This window comes from Bos taurus, chromosome 11, assembly GCF_002263795.3.
Source record: "Bos taurus isolate L1 Dominette 01449 registration number 42190680 breed Hereford chromosome 11, ARS-UCD2.0, whole genome shotgun sequence".
In the NCBI taxonomy this organism is placed as follows: Eukaryota; Metazoa; Chordata; class Mammalia; order Artiodactyla; family Bovidae; genus Bos; species Bos taurus.
The window spans coordinates 10,311,267-10,329,786 of NC_037338.1; the positions used below are offsets into that span (position 1 = coordinate 10,311,267).

General features: G+C 41.6%; 1 protein-coding gene across 2 annotated transcripts in view; it reads left to right on the forward strand.

The window, feature by feature from the left end:
• The window catches only part of SLC4A5 (solute carrier family 4 member 5), a 138,108-nt gene that overhangs the window by 26,136 nt on the left and 93,452 nt on the right, over positions 1–18,520 (forward strand). For both annotated transcript variants that reach the window (XM_015473386.3, XM_059891714.1), the window contains exons 2-3: positions 9,779–9,850; positions 17,254–17,424. In XM_015473386.3, coding sequence (XP_015328872.1) covers positions 9,781–9,850; positions 17,254–17,424 — 241 coding nt within the window. In that variant the 5' untranslated portion in view covers positions 9,779–9,780. The remainder of the gene's footprint in view (positions 1–9,778; positions 9,851–17,253; positions 17,425–18,520) is intronic.

Below are 18,520 nucleotides of genomic sequence, written 5' to 3' on the forward strand. Positions count from 1 at the left end.
GGGTTTACCCACATCCATAGGTTGGGCTCAAAATATGGACCATCTTTGTCAGAATTGGGTGGCTCAATTCTTCGGAGTTTATATTTGGCAAGGTTTTGTTCGGCTAAGGGCAGGTGTGACGTGGTGAAGGTTAGAAAGAATTCGTTTTCCATGTCTGTCTAGTAACTCATAAAGCTTTTGTCGTGAAGGAGAATGAGTAGAAAGTTTTTTCTTACAAATGTGAGTGTATGTTAAAGGATTATCATTGTCATTTTAAAAGTATTGTTAGCCTTAGTGTCAAAAAGAGCCTCAGAAGAGTCATTGTTAGAGTTGTTTTGTCCTTGAGTTGAGAGGACGTTCACTTTGGTGCCTGTTGTAAGAGGAGGAGGAGCAGTTGGGGCAACTGGAGCAGTGCTGGTGGGAAAATTCTAAAATATTTTATGTTGTTCTAACTGGGCCTTTTGTAAAGTTTTATCATCTAATTCATAGTCATGTTACAAGTGTTTTGCCTGTTGTCGAATATCAGGGGGGCTAACATTTTTTTGGAAAGGTAAAATCATGGCTTTAATGAGGGCCCATAAGGGCCAGAAACCTATTGGAATATTTTTTCCATGTCTTGCGGCTCGTTTAGCATTCTCTCTAATCTGGTTCCAAATATTTAAATCAAAATTGCTTTCATCAGGGAACCAGGGATTATGTTCAATTACCGTTTGGAGACAAGCCTCTAATTGCTGACGCAAACCCAAAAGTCCTTGAATTTTAAATATATAATGAATAGAAAAGTGGTGGGGCTTTCCAGCCGTTTGTCCCATAACCCCTCACTTACCGACCTCAGTAGGTCCGCAGTCACTCCGTCCGCTTGCCAAGGGCGTACTCCAGGTCTCTGTTTTGGACGCCACTTGCTATGATCTTGACAGACCGGAACCTGGGGACGGGAGTCGACGAAAAGAAGGTGAAGAAAAGAAGGACGCAGGGGACCCAAGTCTCTAGTGGAACAAGGGTACTTTGTTCATGGCAGTGTGTGCTTATATATTGTTGTACAAGGAAGCTTTAGGCAGAAAAATAAAGTTGAGTAAAAAACACCGAAACTAGACGCTTAACAACAGTAACTAAGGGAATAACAATAGTCACAGGCCCAGAAGACAATCCATGTATTGGAAATAGGACTATGACTAAGCAGTTTTACAGAAAAGTAAAAAGGTTACTGAAAGGAATCCATGGATGTGTTCTGCCTCATGACCTCAGTCCTGAGAACTGCATGCAGTTCTGCTTGTTCCTTTTTCCCAGGAACTGATAACCCTTGAGAAACAGAAGGGTTTCAGAAGAGCCTTGAGAAACAGAAAACAACATACAGGATTCCTTAAAATTAAATGTTCCCTGACGAGTATCATATCTTTCTGCCTTTTCATACTGTTCCTGGGGTTCTTAAGGCAAGAATGCGGAAATGGTTTGCCAGTCTCTTCTCCAGTGGAGCACGTTTTGTCAGATCTCTCCACCATGACTTGTGGCCATCTTTTGTGGCCCTACACAGCATGGCTCATAGTTTCATTGAGTTAGACAAGGTTGTGATCCATGTGATCAGTTTGGTTAGTTTTCTGTGATTGTGGCTTTCATTCTGTCTACCCTCTGATGGATGAGGATAAGAGGCTTGTGGAAACTTCCTGGTGGGAGGAACTGGGGAGGAAGTGGGTAGGTGGGAGGAAGAGGCTGTGGGTAAAACTGGGTCTTGCTCTGGTGGGCAGGGCCATACTCAGTAAATCTTTAGTCTAATATTCTGCTGATTGGTGGGGCTGTATTCTCTCCCTGTAGTTTGGCCTGAGGTCAAACCATGGTGGGGTAATGGCAACCTCCTTCAAAAGGACTTATGCCTGCATACAGCTCCCAGGACTGTTGTAGTCAGTGCCCCAACACTGTGGCAGGCCACTGTCAACCCACACCTCCACCGGAGACTCCTGGACACTCACAGGCAAGTCTGGCTCAGTCTCTTGTGGGGTTACTGCTCCTGGGTCCTGGTGCAAACAAGGTTTCGTTGTGCCTTCCCAGAGTCTGTTTCCCTGGGAGGGGGGCGGGGCGCGGGGGGGTAGCGTTGAGTACTTTTACTGGACCTGCAGGTTGGGAAATCTGTTGTAGGCCCTAGAACTTTTGCAACAGTGTGAGAAATTCTTTGCTATAATTGTTCTCCAGTTTGTGGGTCATCTGCTTGGCAGCCCTATGGTGACGTACCGGGGTCCAGCCCCGGTTGGATCCAGGGATTCCCTCAGGATGACGGCGTCGGCGATTTAAAGGGATAGCATCAGTGGAGAGAATCAGAGGTCTAATTATAATTGGTTTGCGTGGGAAATCAATATACCCCCACGCTCCAATTACTTTGGCCTGAAGAAAGAGTAGAGACAAAAGGAAAGAAAAGGAGACGAGAAAGAACGACACGAGGAGACCGAGCTTAGTGAGCAGGGTCCGTAGCTTTATTTCTACCAGGGGCTTTTATACCTCAAGTTGTACATAGAAGATAATGGGGGATGCAAAGTCATGTAAGGTCAGCAGACCTTAATCATTATCGCAAATATGAAAGCTTTGGGTGATTTACATCATCTTCTGGTCAGGAGACCTGCTAACATTTTCCTTCTGATAAGAATTAGTCAACCAGAAAAACTTATTTTCTCCAAAGGTGACTTTTCTTAGAGTTTAGTACCACTCCCCGAAAGCACTAGACAGGGTTGCATTCCTATAGGGCAAGAGTGTCGTGGGGGTAATCAAGGGAAGAATTTATTAGCTTAGGGGTCTAGGGTTATTATTAACATTAAAGCTTCTACTTATATTTCTTATATATCAACTATAGTAATCAATACACTCCCAGGAACACAGTGGGTAAGAAATATGGAACTTGGCAGCAGGCATTAACTCAACAAAGAAATCTCTATCAGTTCTATTTTAACAGTTTTCTAACTCCCCGAGAGGCTCTGCATTGTTAGAATAACTAAGGCTCCTTGTGCCTCATATGGCTGGGAGGCCGTAAACAATCACATGCATAGCTGCAAGAGTCCGGAAACCTGTTAGGCAGGTTAGAAGGCTTTCTGAGGGAAACACAATTGGAACACACTTTATAATACCCTGGAGACTTACTAACTAGAGTTGCTTTTCTTACAGATAAAAATGGTTGGGGATAGCCCCTCATGACTGCCAGAGGAGTTGGTGAAAGTCATGAAGCAGTAAAACAGACAGGCTCAGGATTTGGAGTAGATGCTCAGGCAGGCCCAGAGGGGCACCCCTCGAGTTCTGGCTCGCCTTGCCCACCAGAACTCTCCCACATGACCTTGTCATGGGTGGGGACTCCCATGCTGGCTCCAGGCAGTGACACTAATGGTGATCTCCTCCAAGAGGACTTATGCCACACACCTTGTCTCCCAGGTCTGCTGCAGCCAGAGCCCCTATCCGTGTGGCAGATCACTGCTGATCCATGCCTACAGAGGAGACACTCAAACACTCACAGGCAGGTCTGGCTTAATCTCTTGTGAGGGTCACTGCTCCTTCCCCTCAATTCTGGTGCACACAAGGTTTTGCTCGTACCCTCCAAGTGTCTCTGGTAGGTCTGAGATTTGATTTTAAATGTGACTGCACCCCTCCTACAGTCTTGTTGTGGCGTCTCCTTTGCCCTTGGACATGGGGCATCTTTTTTTGGTGGGATTGAGCATTCTTATGTTGATGGTTTTCAGCAGCTAGTTGCAATTTTGGTGTTCTCGCTAGAGAGGATGAATGCATATCCTTCTACTCCACTATCTTGACAGTGAAAATAGGCAAAACCGGGAAAGGAGTACATCAGGGCTGTATATTATCACCCTACTTATTTAACTTATATGCAGAATACATCATGCAAATTGCGGGCTGGATGAAACAGAAACTGGAGTCAAGATTGCTGGGAGAAATATCAATAACCTCAGATATACAGATGACACCACCCTCACAGCAGAAGGCAAAGAAGAACTAAAGAGCCTTTTGATGAAGGTGAAAAAGGAGAGTGAAAAAGTAGGCTTAAAACTCAATATTCATAAAATGAAGATCATGGTATCCAGTCCCACCACTTCATGGCAAATGATGGGGAAACAATGGAAACAGTGACAGACTTTATTTTCTTGGGCTCCAAAATCACTGCAGATGGTGCCTGCAGCCACGAATTTAAAAGACACTTGCTCCTTGGAAGAAAAGCTATGATAAACCTACACAGCATATTAAAAAGCAGGAACATCACTTTTCAACAAAGGTTGATCTGGTCAAAGCTATGGTTTTTCCAGTAGTCAGGTATGGATGTGTGAGTTGAACCATAAAGAAGGCTGAATGCTGACAAATTGATGCTTTTGAGCTGTGGTGTTGGAGAAGACTCTTGAGAGAGTCCCTTGGACTGCAAGATCAACCCAGTCAAACCTAAAGGAAATCAATCCTGAATATTTATTAGAGGACTGATGCTAAAGCTGAAGCTCTAATACTTTGGCCACCTGATGCGAGGAGCCGATTCATCAGAAAAGACCCTGATAATTAAAGGCAGAAGAAGGGGATGACAGAGGATGAGATGGTTGGATGGCATCACTGACTCAATGGACATGAGTCCCAGCAAGCTCTGGGAGATGCTGAAGGACAGGGAAGCCTGGTGTGCTGCAGTCCATGGGGTCTCAAAGAGTCGGACATGACTGAGTGAACAACAACAGCAACAGCAACAAAAACAGGGGAGTTATAGTGTCATCAGAATTGTTTCTCTACTTTCCTTCCATGTATTCCTCCACAGGTTAGGTGGGATTAGCCCTCAAGTTCATCAGCTTCACAATGCCAGAATCAGAACAAGGCAGTGTTTTTGGATGGCTCAAGTGGAAGTGTCCTGGGAAGAATTCTGATTGGCCCAAATTTGAGCATGGGGTCATCTCTGAATCAATGTCTGTGACTGGGGACTGGGAAGCATTTAATTGGCCAACCTAGGTCACATGACCTTTCCCTTTTGTGACTGGAGGCATTCTTTGTGGGAAAGAAGATTTGTTACTCAGCTTCTCTTTACTCCTCAGCTATGCCTGAGGAGGAAGATATCAACTTTCAAAAAACCACAAACCTATAGGAGCTACCAGTACACATTAGTGGAAAACCAACTCTGCTTATAATTTTTGGTAAAATTAACACATATTTTTATTTATTATATACTGGGGTCCAGCCCCGGTTGGATCCAGGGATTCCCTCAGGGAGGATGGCGTTGGCGACTGAGAGAAATAGAGAAAGAGATAAGGAAAGAATTTTGCAGTTAAGAAAACAGAGGAGAGAAAAGAGGCTGATATTCCTTGGTTTACGCAGAAAGCCAATAAAGCCCCAGCACGGGACTTGCTCTGTTCACATAGGCCGCAGGTGCCCTCTCGAATCGTGGAAGGTGCCCCACCTTAGGCACCTTCTCGAGTGGGTCTTAGAAGCCCAGGCAGGAAAGTGAATGCAGAGAGCCCCTGCGGTCCATGGAATCAGCCTGAATAGGAAAAGGAAAGAGAAAGAACGACATGGGGAGACCAAGCTTCGGTGAGCAAGGCCCGCACTTTATTTTCCAAAGTAGTTTTTATATCTTAAGTTGTGCATAGAGGATAATGTTGGGGGGGCGGGTAGAGTCATGCAAGGTCAGCAGTCCTTATCGAAGCCAGGCTTTCTTTCTGCAAACTTATCATATGCAAAAGTTTTAGGTGATTTACATCATCTTCTGGTCAGGAGGCCTGTTAACATTTTATGACCCTTTCTTCAGAAAACTTATTTTTCTCTAAAGGTGATTATTCTAAAGTCAGATGCCACCCTCCAAAAGCATTAGATAAAGTTGCATTCCTATAGGGCAAAAGTGGTGGGCTATAACAAGAAAAGAATTAACTCAAGGGTCCAAGGTGACAAACATTAAAGCTACTACTTACATTTCTATACACCAACTATATTAATCAATACACTCCCAGGGACACAGTAGGTAAGGGATATGGAAACTTGGCAGCAAGCATTAGCTCAACAAAGAAATCCTCTACTAGTTCTATTTTAACAATTTTAACTCTGAGAAGCTCTGCATTGTTAGAATATCTTAAGCTTCCCATGCCTGTCGTGGTTGGGAGGCTGTGAATCTGAACAAACCTGTCAGGCAAGCTAGAAAGTCATCAGAGGGGTTTGAATTGAAACACTCCTATTATGCTCAGGAGACTTATTAACTAGAGTTTTAAATTGATTTTCTTACAGGGAAAGGTGGTCAGGGATAGCCCCCCATTAATGTCAGAAGAGTTGGTGAAAGTCGTGAAATAGTAAAACAGACAGACTCTGGTTTTGGGGTAGATGCTCAGGCAGGCCCAGAGGGGCACCCCTTGAGTTCTGGCTTGCCTTGCCCACCAGAACTCTCCCACATGACCTTGTCATGGGTGGGGACTCCCATGCTGGCTCCCAGCAATTATGATTGTATAAATACTGACTTGCATAATGTACCATGATTGCTTTTCCTTTCTACAACTCTTTATTCTTGATAGAACCTTGGTATCCTCTCAAAATATTCAAACACATCCAGAGTATTGATTGTTCTAAGGATTCCCTTGGAGAAGGCAATGGCAACCCACTCCAGTACTCTTGCCTGGAAAATCCCATGGACAGGGGAGCCTGGTGGACTACAGTCCATGCGGTTGCAAAGAGTTGGACACTACTGAGTGACTTCACTTCCCTCATTTCACTTACTTCATACTTATCACTGGAGAAGGAAATGGCAACCCACTCCAGTATTCTTGTCTGGAGAATCCCATGGATGGAGGAGCCTGGCGGGCCATGGTCTATGGGGTCTCAGAGAGTCGGACACTACTGAAGTGACTGAGCATGCACGCAGGCAAGGATTCCCTTGGAGGCATTGTGTCCAGAGCCTGACCTAAGATATACCTGTTCCTCCCGGTACTGCTGCTTTCTTATTCTTTTAAAGGTTCCAGGTTTGTTGCATTCTGCTTTTCATTTTGTCATGGATATGATGTTTTTCTCTAGTCCACTTGAATATGTTAATTGTATGGTTTTTTAATGGTTCTTTGGCTGCTTGCAGTGTTCCTATTTACTTGGACCTTTTCTTTTCCTGTTTGTTTTGGTCTGTGTCATTCTGGTGATTCAGCTGGCCATCATAATTTGGAGTAGAGCAGCTAAACAGATGTTTGACAGCCTGAAGTTCTTGAATGATAGACTAAAGATGGGCAATTGGGTGGCAATTGGGGGCTTACCATATTGTAGGAGATCTTCAGAATGGCAGAATCTTTTAAGTCCTCCAACCTCCTCTCTGGAGTGTGTAATCTTCATTAGTGTTCTAGGAGTCAAATATTCAGAGGGCTGAGTGGCTAATGATCTTTAAGTAAATCCTTTTTTACCCCCAGTGAAATCACTCCTTCTTGCTCTCAGTTATTCAAGGGCTTTCTGAGCTAACCTTTCCATCTTCTGGGGTAGGGGAACCATTCTAGAAGACTGAACTTAGGGGAGAGATCCGAGGATTTAACTTAGTCCTTATAAAGATTTTCAACCAAGCTTCCTGTTTTCAGCCGCATCCTTTATCCTGGTCTTCAGATATATTGACTGCCTCCAGCTCCCCTTTCCCTACTTTGAGAACAATTTTGTATAAGTTAAAGACTATGTAATACTTGATGGTTCAGGTAAAGCATTACAAAAAAACCTGTCTTCTTCTGGTGTTTATTTTTCTTCTAATTATAGAACATTTTCAAACAATAAAAATAGAAAAAATAATAGATAAAATTATTTAAATAGAAAAAATAATATGATGATCCTTTTGTACCTACAAAGCTTTCAATAATGCTTTTCAAAAGGCAGCATAACCATTTCAATTAGTGTTGTTGTTGTTTAGTTACTAAATCATGTCTGATTCTTTTATGACCCCTTAGACTATACCCTGCCAGACTCCTCTGTCCATGGGATTTCGCAGGCAAGAATACTGGAGTGGGTAGCCATTTCCTTCTCCAGGGAATCTTTCCAACCAAGGATCAAACTCATCTCCTGCATTGGCAGGCAGATTCTTTACCACTGAGCCACCAGAGAAGCACTTTCAATTAATGGTTACTGGTTAATTCAGGTTTTCTAATTCTTTAAAGTTATTTGATTATTTCCATTATTTTTCTAATCAAGTATCTATTTATTAGCCTTGTGTCTAAGAGCTTGTGTCTAGTTCCAGAAACTGTTTCAGACAGTCTGGGTTTGAATCCCTGTTCCCCCATTTAAGCAGTCAATAGAGCTCTCTGTGCCTCAGTTTACTCATCTGTAAAATGGGAATAATAATGTTACTTATTTCATAGCGAAGATTCAAGTAATTCATATGTGCAGAGCAGAGCATTTAAACAGTGCCTAGCATATTGTAACAGTAGCTGCTATTATTATCTAAGTTAAATATATTGGCATGAAATTTTTCAAGGCATTCACTTATAATTTTTAAATTCTCTACTATAGTTGTAGTTACATCCTTTTTTCATTCCAAATTATGTTTACTTATGAATATTCTTCTTGATTAGTCTTGCATGATTTGCCTATTTTAATAATCTTTTCAAATAATTGCCTTCAGATTTATTAACCATCTCTATGCTTGTTTTCTATTTCATAATTTTTGCTTTCATCTTTTATATTAACATTCTGCTTTCTTTTCTATCTTATTCTTTTTGTAGGTTCTTTGGTTAAATGCTTATCATATTTATTTTCCTTCTACTCTGCTCTCTCCCTCTTTCTTTCCTTTCTTCCTTCTTTCTCACTCTAAGTATATTATACCCCACAAGTTTCAAGTTGTAATTGTTCACTTCTAAATATGAAATAATTTCCACTGTGATTTTCTATAAAATCCATCATTAAAGATTATTTTAGTTTCCACATATATGTATGTATAATACATTTATTATATATATGTTTATAAATAAATGTTTGTTTATATATACAATCATTCTTTGCTATCTGTGGAGGACTTGTTTTAGGCTCACCTCCTCCATACCAAAATCTGTGATGCTTAAGTACCTTATATGAAATAACATAGTATTTGTATATAAACCATTTTCCTATATGCTTTAAATCATCTCTAGATTACTTATAATATCTAACAATGTAAATACTAAGTAAAAAATTATAAATACAATGTAAATGTTATGTAAATAGTTGCTAGTGCATGACAGATTCAAATTCATGATTTGTGGAACTCATGAATGCAGAATCCACAGATAATATGTATAGTTTTTTGGGGGTTGTTTTTGTTATCTTATTAATACTATATAAGTATGATACAGATTCTTTAAAATTTACTAAAGGAGGTCTTTAGTAAAGGTCTTTCCCAAGACCTAGTTTATGTGCTCTCTTTGTGTGCTCTTTGTAAATATTCCATTTGTACTTAAAAAAGCACACCTCTTTTTTCAAGTACAAATGGAATATTTCCTAACATATGGCTTCCCTGGTAGCTCAGTTAGTAAAGAATCTGCCTGCAATGCAGGAGACCCTGGTTCGATTCCTGGGTTGGAAAGATCCCCTAGAGAAGGGAAAGGCTACCCACTCTAGTATTTTGGCCTGGAGAATTCCATGGACCGTATAGTCCATGGGGTCACAAAGAGTCGGACACAACTGAGTGACTTTCACTTTCACTTTCCCCAACATACATATATTTGAGGTTCCTCAATTTGTTTATATGTTTTTTTTTTCTTAATTTTTTTCATCTGCTCTAAGGTCTTCCATTGTATGAATTTGACCATTTCTCCTTGAAATTATACCTTTTTATGTTGTGTACATTTTGAGGTTGTGTTCATCTTTTACTTTATAGATATGAAGGTGGAGGAGGAAGAGGCTGGGGTAGGGAAGCTGGACTACAGGAGGCGATGTCAGGATCAGGAAGGTAAGTAAGGTCACTGTGAGGAATTGATGCAAGTTCTCAGAGGGTCTAGACTTTCCTTGGATATCTTTATAACAGCCCTTTCAGTTGGGGGAAACTACAGAGCTGATCCCTTTCCCCTGACCCACCCATAGTGTCTACCCTAGATCTGGTGGGACTAGCTTTAACCATATCTTACAGGGACCATGTGGTCAGGTTGGAGACCGGTAACTTGGATTTTGCTAGGATTATGGCATAGCTTCCCCAATATAAAATCAAACTCGATTTTACAAGCTCTACAAATCATACGAAATGCCAAATATCAACATTTTATAGATTTTAAAAATAGCAGCTCAGTTAAAACCAGTGAAAGAGGGTATTGAGTGGTGATATTTTTGTTGCTCCAGAATTTCTTACCCAGAGACCCTAAGTATCCTACATTCTACAGAAAAGCAGCCACAGAGTTTATAAAGAGGCACTACCCCAACCATTTTGGAAGGAGATAGCAATCTTCCTGTCCAGCTTGATGCTCCCTGAGCTGCAGTTGATGGAGAAGAATGTGGTGAGGAGCTGGCACTGTCCTGAGCCAAACTACAAGATGTTCACAGGGAGAGAACAGGTCCTATGAGCAAATAAAGAAGCTTTGGAGTGGGTTAGTGATTCCCTACAGTTCACCAGCTGAACAGCCACACTCTGATGGTTATAGTAGAAAAAATAAGACAAGTTAGATCCGGGGCAAAAACAAAATATGTCCCTGACAGCTATCTCCCCTGATATTTTTTAAAAGGGTGCTCTTTGCAGTTTTCATAATCATGTTCCCATTCACCATTCTATTCTGCCTTCTCAAAAACCATGCCTATTTAGTAGAGAAAGAATTTTTATTCCTGCAGTTTCGGTGAGAATACTGAGTCCCAGATGTGCATGGTCATACAGAAAGGGAAGAACAAGCCAGGGAGCACCCAGGCCAGCTAACACTGGCTAAAGGCCTTTCTGATACATCTGCTGTTTCCTATCTCCATTCCTGGCCTCAGGGTGGAGAATACAGTCTCATCATTGAAAGAATCAAGAATGCTAAACCTTTAGAACAGAACTGCCTGCCTGCCTACTAAGTCACTTCAGTTGTGTCCGACTCTGTGCAACCCTTTGGACTATAGCCCACCAGTTTCCTCTCTCCGTGGGATACTCCAGGCAAGAATACTGGAGTGGGTTGCCATTTCCTTCTCTAGGGGATCTTTCCAACCCAGAGATCAAACCTGTGTCTCTTTGTGTCCTGCGTTGGCAGGTGGGTTCTTTATCATCAGCGCCACCTAGAGTAGAACTGCTGCTGCTGCTGCTAAGTCGCTTCAGTCGTGTCCAACTCTGTGCGACCCCATAGACGGTAGCCCACCAGGCTCCCCGGTCCCTGGGATTCTCCAGGCAAGAACACTGGAGTGGGTTGCCATTTCCTTCTCCAGTGCATAAAAGTGAAAAGTGAAAGTGAAGTCGCTCAGTCATGTTCAACTTTTAGCAACCCCATGGACTGCAGCCTACCAGGCTCCTCCGTCCATGGGATTTTCCAGGCAAGAGTACTGGAGTGGGTCGCCATTGCCTTCTCCGAGAGTAGAACTGCTTACCTCTAAATATTGGTATTCGTGGCTTACCTCAAATTCTAGCTTTGCTCAGGCTTAGGGTGGGGGACAGAAGGAAGGAAAAGCATCAGTCATTCTGATACTGGTTCACTAGGAAGTGAGGCTGCACTTCATAAAAATGTCTACCTCACATTTCTCATTAACCCCATTAACCTAAGGGAGACTGAGGATCCAGAAGAGCAAGCAAGGATGTGGTGGGGTGAGCTGGAATTCTAAACAGATCTGAACACTAACATCCAGGTAACCTTACTCTCCAGTGCCTAGGAATGCACCTGCCAGAGTAGGCACAGACAAAATCTGCTTAGCAGAATGGACCCCAACATGTCTCTAAAAGGTTTAGACACACTTCTTCAAGGTTCAGCTTCATGTGGTTTCACTGTGACATGTGCAGTCAGTGATGCCCAAGCATCTGGTATGTCAATTTCAGGAATTTGAATCAAGAGGTAGCCTCTCCTCCAGAAAAAAACTAACAAACAGCAACAACAGAAAAAAAAAAAAAACAAAGTTAATGTAGAGCTTGATGTAAGAACACAAAGTCTAATTTCTCAGTCTGCCACAGTCTTTCAAATTTTAATTGTTGGGCTTCCCTGGTGGCTCAGAGTGTAAAGCGTCCGCCTGCAAGGCGGGTGACCTAGGTTCGATCCCTGGGTCAGGAAGATACCCTGGAGAAGGAAATGACAACCCACTCCAGTATTCTTGCCTGGAGAATCCCGTGAACAGAGGAGCCTGGTAGGCTGCAGTCCATGGGGTTGCAAAGAGTCAGACACAACTGAGCGACTTCACTTTCTTCCTTTCTTGTTTTCTTTCTTGGGCCTCAAAAATAGTCATGATGATCAATAGTTGCTGATCAGCCTTAGGGAAAACTTTTATCACAAATTAATCAATGTGATATGCCACATTAATGAAATGAAGAATAAAAATTATATGGTCATCTCAATTCATGATTAAAAAAAATTACTCAACAAACTGGTTATAGAGGGAATGTATCTCAGTATAATAAAGGCCGCATATGACAAGCCCATAGCTAACAACATAGGAAAGGAAAGGAAAGTGGAGCCTCTCAGTCGTGTCCAACTCTTCGCAACCCCATGGACTGTAGCGTACCAGGCTCCTCCATCTGTGGGATTTTCAAGGCAAGGGTACTGGAGTGGGTTGCCATTTCCTTCTCCAGAGGATATTCCTAACCCAGGGATTGAACCCACGTCTCCCACATTGCAGGTAGACGCTTTACCGTCTGAGCCACCAGGGAAGCAAAGCTGAAACTTTTCCTCTAAGATCAAGAATAAGACAAAGATGCTCACTCTTGCCACTTTTATTCAAAATAGTACTGGAAGTCCTAGCCAGAGCAATTAGGCAAGAGAAAGAAAAGATAAGAAGAAGAAATTTTAAAATTTGAAAGGGAGAAGTAAAATTCTCTCTATTTGCAGATGGCATGATATTATAAATAGAAAACCCCCCAAATTCTACCAAACTGTTAGAACTAAAAAAAAATTAAGATTTCAGCATATAAAATCAATATACAAAAAATCAGTAGCATTTCTCTATACTAGCAATGAACTGTCAAAGAGAAATTAAGAAAATACTTCCATTTTGATATATGGCAAAACCAATACAATATTGTAAAATAAAATAAAATAAAAAATTTACAATTGTGTCAAAACCTAGAAATGAATTTAACCAAGGAGATTAAAGATCTGTACACTGAAAACTATAAAACACTGATGGAAGAAATTGAAGACAACACAAATACATGGAAAGATATTCCATGCTCATGGGTTGGAAGAATTAATATTGTTAAAATGTCCATATTACCCGAAGCAATCTACAGATTCAATGGAATCTCAATCAAAATTTCAGCGACACTTTTCCCCACAGATACACATTTTTAAAAAATCCACAAATTCATATGAAACTATAAAGGACCTTGAATAACCGACACGATCTTGAGCAAGAAGAACAAAGCTTGAAGATCACACTTCCTGATTTCAAACTATATTACAAAGCTATAGTATTCAACATGATATTGGCATAAAACGAGACATATAGATCAATAAAGATCAATAGAGAGCCTGGAAATAAGCCCACACATATATTAGTCAATTAATTTACAACAAAGGAGCCAAAATATATGATGGGGAAAGATAGTCTCTTCAATAAATGATGTTGGGAGAACTAAACAGCTACACATCAAAGAATGGAACAGGACCCCTATCTTACAACATACAGAAAAGTCAACTTAAAATGGCTTCAAGACTTGAATGTAGAACCTGAAACCATAAAATTCTTATAAGAAAACATAAGGGGTGAGCTCCTTGATATCAGTTTCAGCAATGATTTTTTAAATTTGATATTAAAAGCAAAAGAAACAGGATAAAAGATGAGTTAAACTACATCAAGCTAAAACTGCTTCTGCAAAAGAAACTGTCAACAAAACAATAAGTCAACCTATGGAATAGGAGAAAATATTTGCAAATCATAAATCTGATAAAGGGTTAAGTCTAAAATATATAAAGATCTTATAAAACTCAGTTACCAAAAAAAAAGACTACTCCATTTTAAAAAAATGGGAAGAAGGACTTCCCGGGTGGTCCAGTGGTTAAGAGACCGCCTTGCAATGCAGGGGATACTGGTTTGATCCCTGGTCCAGGAAGATCCCAAGTTGCCATGGAGCAACTAAGCCTGTGCTCCACAACTATTGAGCCTGTACTACACAACAAGAGAAACCACTGCAATGAGAAGCCCGCACACTGCAGAGAAGAATAGCCCTGCTCACTGCACATAGAGAAAGCCTGTGTGCAGCAATGAAGACCCAGTGCAGCCAAAAATAACTAACTAAATAAATAATTTTTTTTAATGGGAAGAAGAACTGAATAGAATTCATTCCAAAGAAGACATACAAATTGTCAACAGGTACATGAAAATGTGCTCAGCATCATTAATCATCAGGGAAATGCAAACTAAAACCACAAAGATATATCACCTCCCAACTGTTGGATGGCTATCATCTAAGACAAGGGATAACAAATGCTGGCAAGGATATGGAGAAAAGGAAACCATTTTGCATCATTAGTGGGAATGCAAATTGGTGCAGACACTGTGGAGATTCCTCAAAAAATTAGTAACAGAAATACTGTATGATCCAGCAATTCTACTTCTGGATATATATTCAAAGGAAATGAAGTCATTATCTTGAAAATGTATCTGTACTCTCATGTTCATTGCAGCATTATTTATAATAGTCAAGACATGGAAATAGCTTGTGTCCGTCAGCAATTGAATGTTTAAAGAAAATGTGATATATACATGAATATTATTCAGCTATTAAAAAAAAAGAAATCTTGTCATTTGCAACGTGAATGGACCTTGAAAGTATTATGCTATGTGAAATAAGTCAGAGAGACAAATACTCTATGATTTCCCTTACATATGGAATCTAAAAATCCAGACATAGAAACAGAGAACAGGTTGGTGGTTGCCAGAGGCCGGGGGTGGAAGGTGGGGAATTGGGTGAAGGTGGTTAAAAGGCACAAACTTTTAGTTATAAGATATCTGAATGTAATGTACAGTTATGGTGGCTGTAGTTAATAATACCGTATTATACGCTTGAAAGTTGCTAAGAGACTAAATTTTGAAAGTTAACACAAGAAAAAAATTCATAACTTTGTGTGGTGATGGATGTTGACTGAACTTATTGTTGTGGTTGTCATTTTGCAGATGTACATATATCAAATCATTATATTATACACCTTAAATTAATATAATATTATACGTCAATCATATCCAAATTTAAAAATAATAATAGGGGAAACTGTGGAGGTGGCAGTATGGTTGAACTTAAGTACATGGAACTTAATGTACTATCTGCTCAATTATTCTGTAAATCTAAAATTGTACTAAAGAGAAAGTGAAAGTGAAGTCGCTCGGTCATGTCCAACTCTTTGCGACCCCGTGGTCTGTAGCCTACCAGGCTCTGCCATCCATGGGATTCTCCAGGGAAGAATACTGGAGTGGGTTGCCATTTCCTTCTCCAGGAGATCTTCCCGACCCAGGGATTGAACCCAGGTCTCCCGCATTGCGGGCAGACGCTTTACACTCTGAGACACCAGGGAAGCCCAACAACTAAAATTTTTAAATTGCACTAAAAAGCAAAAAATGGGCCAAAGAACTAAACAGACATCTCTCCAAAGAAGACATACAGATGGCTAACAAACACATGAAAAGATGCTCAACATCACTCATTATCAGAGAAATGTAAATCAAAACCACAATGAGGTACCATTTCACGCCAGTCAGAATGGCTGCTATCCAGAAGTCTACAAGCAATAAATGCTGGAGAGGATGTAAAGAAAAGGGAACCCTCTTACCCTGTTGGTGAGAATGCAAACTAGAACAGCCACTATGGAGAATAGTGTGGAGATTCCTTAAAAAACTGGAAATAGAACTTCCTTATGACCCAGCAATCCCACTGCTGGGCATACACACTGAGGAAACCAGAATTGAAAGAGACATGTGTACCCCAGTGTTCATCGCAGCACTGTTTATAATAGCCAGGACATGGAAGCAACCTAGATGTCCATCAGCAGATGAATGGATAAGAAAGCTATGGTACATATACACAATGGAGTATTACTCAGCCATTAAAAAGAATACATTTGAATCAGTTCTAATGAGGTGGATGAAACTGGAGCCTATTATACAGAGTGAAGTAAGCCAGAAAGAAAAATACCAATACAGTATACTAATGCATATATATGGAATTTAGAAATATGGTAATGATAACCCTGTATGCAAGACAGCAAAAGAGACACAGATGTACAGAACAGTCTTTTGGACTCTGTGGGAGAGGGCGAGGGTGGGATGATTTGGGAGAATGGCATTGAAACATGTATAATACCACATGTGAAATGAATCGCCAGTTCAGGTTCAATGCAGGATACAAGATGCTCGGGGCTGGTGCACTGGGATGACCCAGAGGGATGGTATGGGGAGGGAGGTGGGAGGGGGGCTCAGGATGAGGAACACGTGTTCACCCATGGCAGATTCATGTTGATGTATGGCAAAACCAATACAATATTGTAAAGTAATTAGCCTCCAATTAAAATAAATAAATCTATAATAAAAAATTAAAAAAACATTTAAAAAAGCTATTAATTATTTTAAAAATTGTTGACCAACTCAAGACAATATAGATGAAAAACTGATAGTAGAAGGTCTTTCTGGAGAGCTGAGAGGATTCCAGTTGCCTCTTTGAGCACAGATTTAGTGGTGGCTTCTTAGTAGAATTCTGAGTTAGGGTCCTTGCTAGCTCTTGAAAATTCTAGCTTACAAAATCATTTTTGAGAAATTCTTGATAACTCGCTTCTCTGATAAGTAGTAGTTCACATGGTATTTGGTTGTTAGTGAAAATGGCCTTGATGGAAATGCATATGGTTTTCCCATTAACAATCAAAGCTGAGACTTGGCATTTTGGACTAAATCTGTGACCTGTTAAAGGCCTCTCTCCTGGCCCATGTGTCATAAATCATATGTAATTATTGCTGCTCTGGACTAGCAAGAATGGGGAGATGTGAGTTACGCTCATTCTGAAAGAATTCTAACTATAGGCCCAAAGGTCCCCCTTCCAGGAACTGCTGAGTTGGTTCAGAATTGGAATTCGGTCAAGCCCAGTGGCCCCGTCCAGGAATCCCATGTCTTCTGATCTTTTCCGGTGGCCTCAGCTCTTTGTAACTGGAGGATATTAAGGAGAAATGCCAGCTTTCAGTCACTCTGCCTACCCTCTCTTTTATTCTGTGCCCACAGACTGCCGTTCCATTCACATCGGGCTTTCCGTTCCCAGTTACCCTCACAGGAAAAGAGACCAGAAGGGACAGCTTCCAGGCCTGCAAAAGGCCCACTGGGGCTTGCGGCCAGACAAGCCGCAGCAGGGGCTGGCCAGTGCGTGCGGCAGTGTGGACCGTGTCAGCAAGACACGTGAGTTTGGGGAACATTCTGGGAACCATCTGCTGGGGGGTCCAGACAGGGCAGGGCAGGGGAGGGGGACTCGCAGGAGAATGTGAGGAATGCCCCCGTGGCTCAGGCCTCTTAGGCCCCTCTGCTCTGCTGCCACAGCAGACCAGCCCCTGCTCAGAGAGTCCCTTCAGTCAGGCTGAGCCCCTGTCAACTCTGGTAACTTTGAGACCTCCGCTCTGGCACATTCCACTTTGATTTCATGGTTTAATTCTCAGAATTATTTCCTGTTTCTAAATTCCTAAGGGCAAATATCCAGCCGCCCTAAGAACCAATAACAAACATGACTGGTGAGAGGTGTTGTGCTCAGTAAATCGAATTCTTTGTTGCATTACTTCCACCCTCTCTCTTCACCTGAGCTTGAAGGAATGGTCTGGAATTGTCTGGGTGCTCTGCACCACAGTTTCCAGAGCCCTGGAGGCTTTCTCCCAGGTCAGCAGAACCCCTGAGGCATGCCTCTGCTGCTGCAGGAATCAGTTCTGGGCTTGTTAAAAAGCAGTTTTTTGTTCCTTTCTGTGGAAAGAAAAATATCAATCTTGAGAGGAGTGGAAAGACTAGAGCACAGCTGCTGTGACATTTTATCCTTTTGTGTCTTCCCTGGTTCTAGGGATATGATTTCACCTGCAGCACATCCCAAATCTGTGAAATAAATAGCATCTACTTGATTTCTACTACACATTTCCATGGTCTTGAACAAAGCAAAATGAGTTATCTTACCATCTGAACCTTCAAAGGGATGTCAGGCAGTAGCAGCCTCTTAACATTCCTGTAGCAGACAGTGACATACACTCTGGCAAAGACCATTTGAGTCACCCCCATCCCAGCACAGCCCTGAACAACTGCGGTTATTGGCACCAAGTCTACCAAGGCCTATGACTTCTTCTGTGCCTATGTGGGAGAGGGGTTAACGGGGAGTCCTTCGGCGGTGTCTAATGTAAGAAATGAGCTCTGATACACACATACACACAAACATGCCCACACATACATATTTGGGAGTTGGCATATCTGAGACCCAAAGAAGGGCAAGCCTGATAGGGAGGCCTGCTCCCCAGGCTGGGTC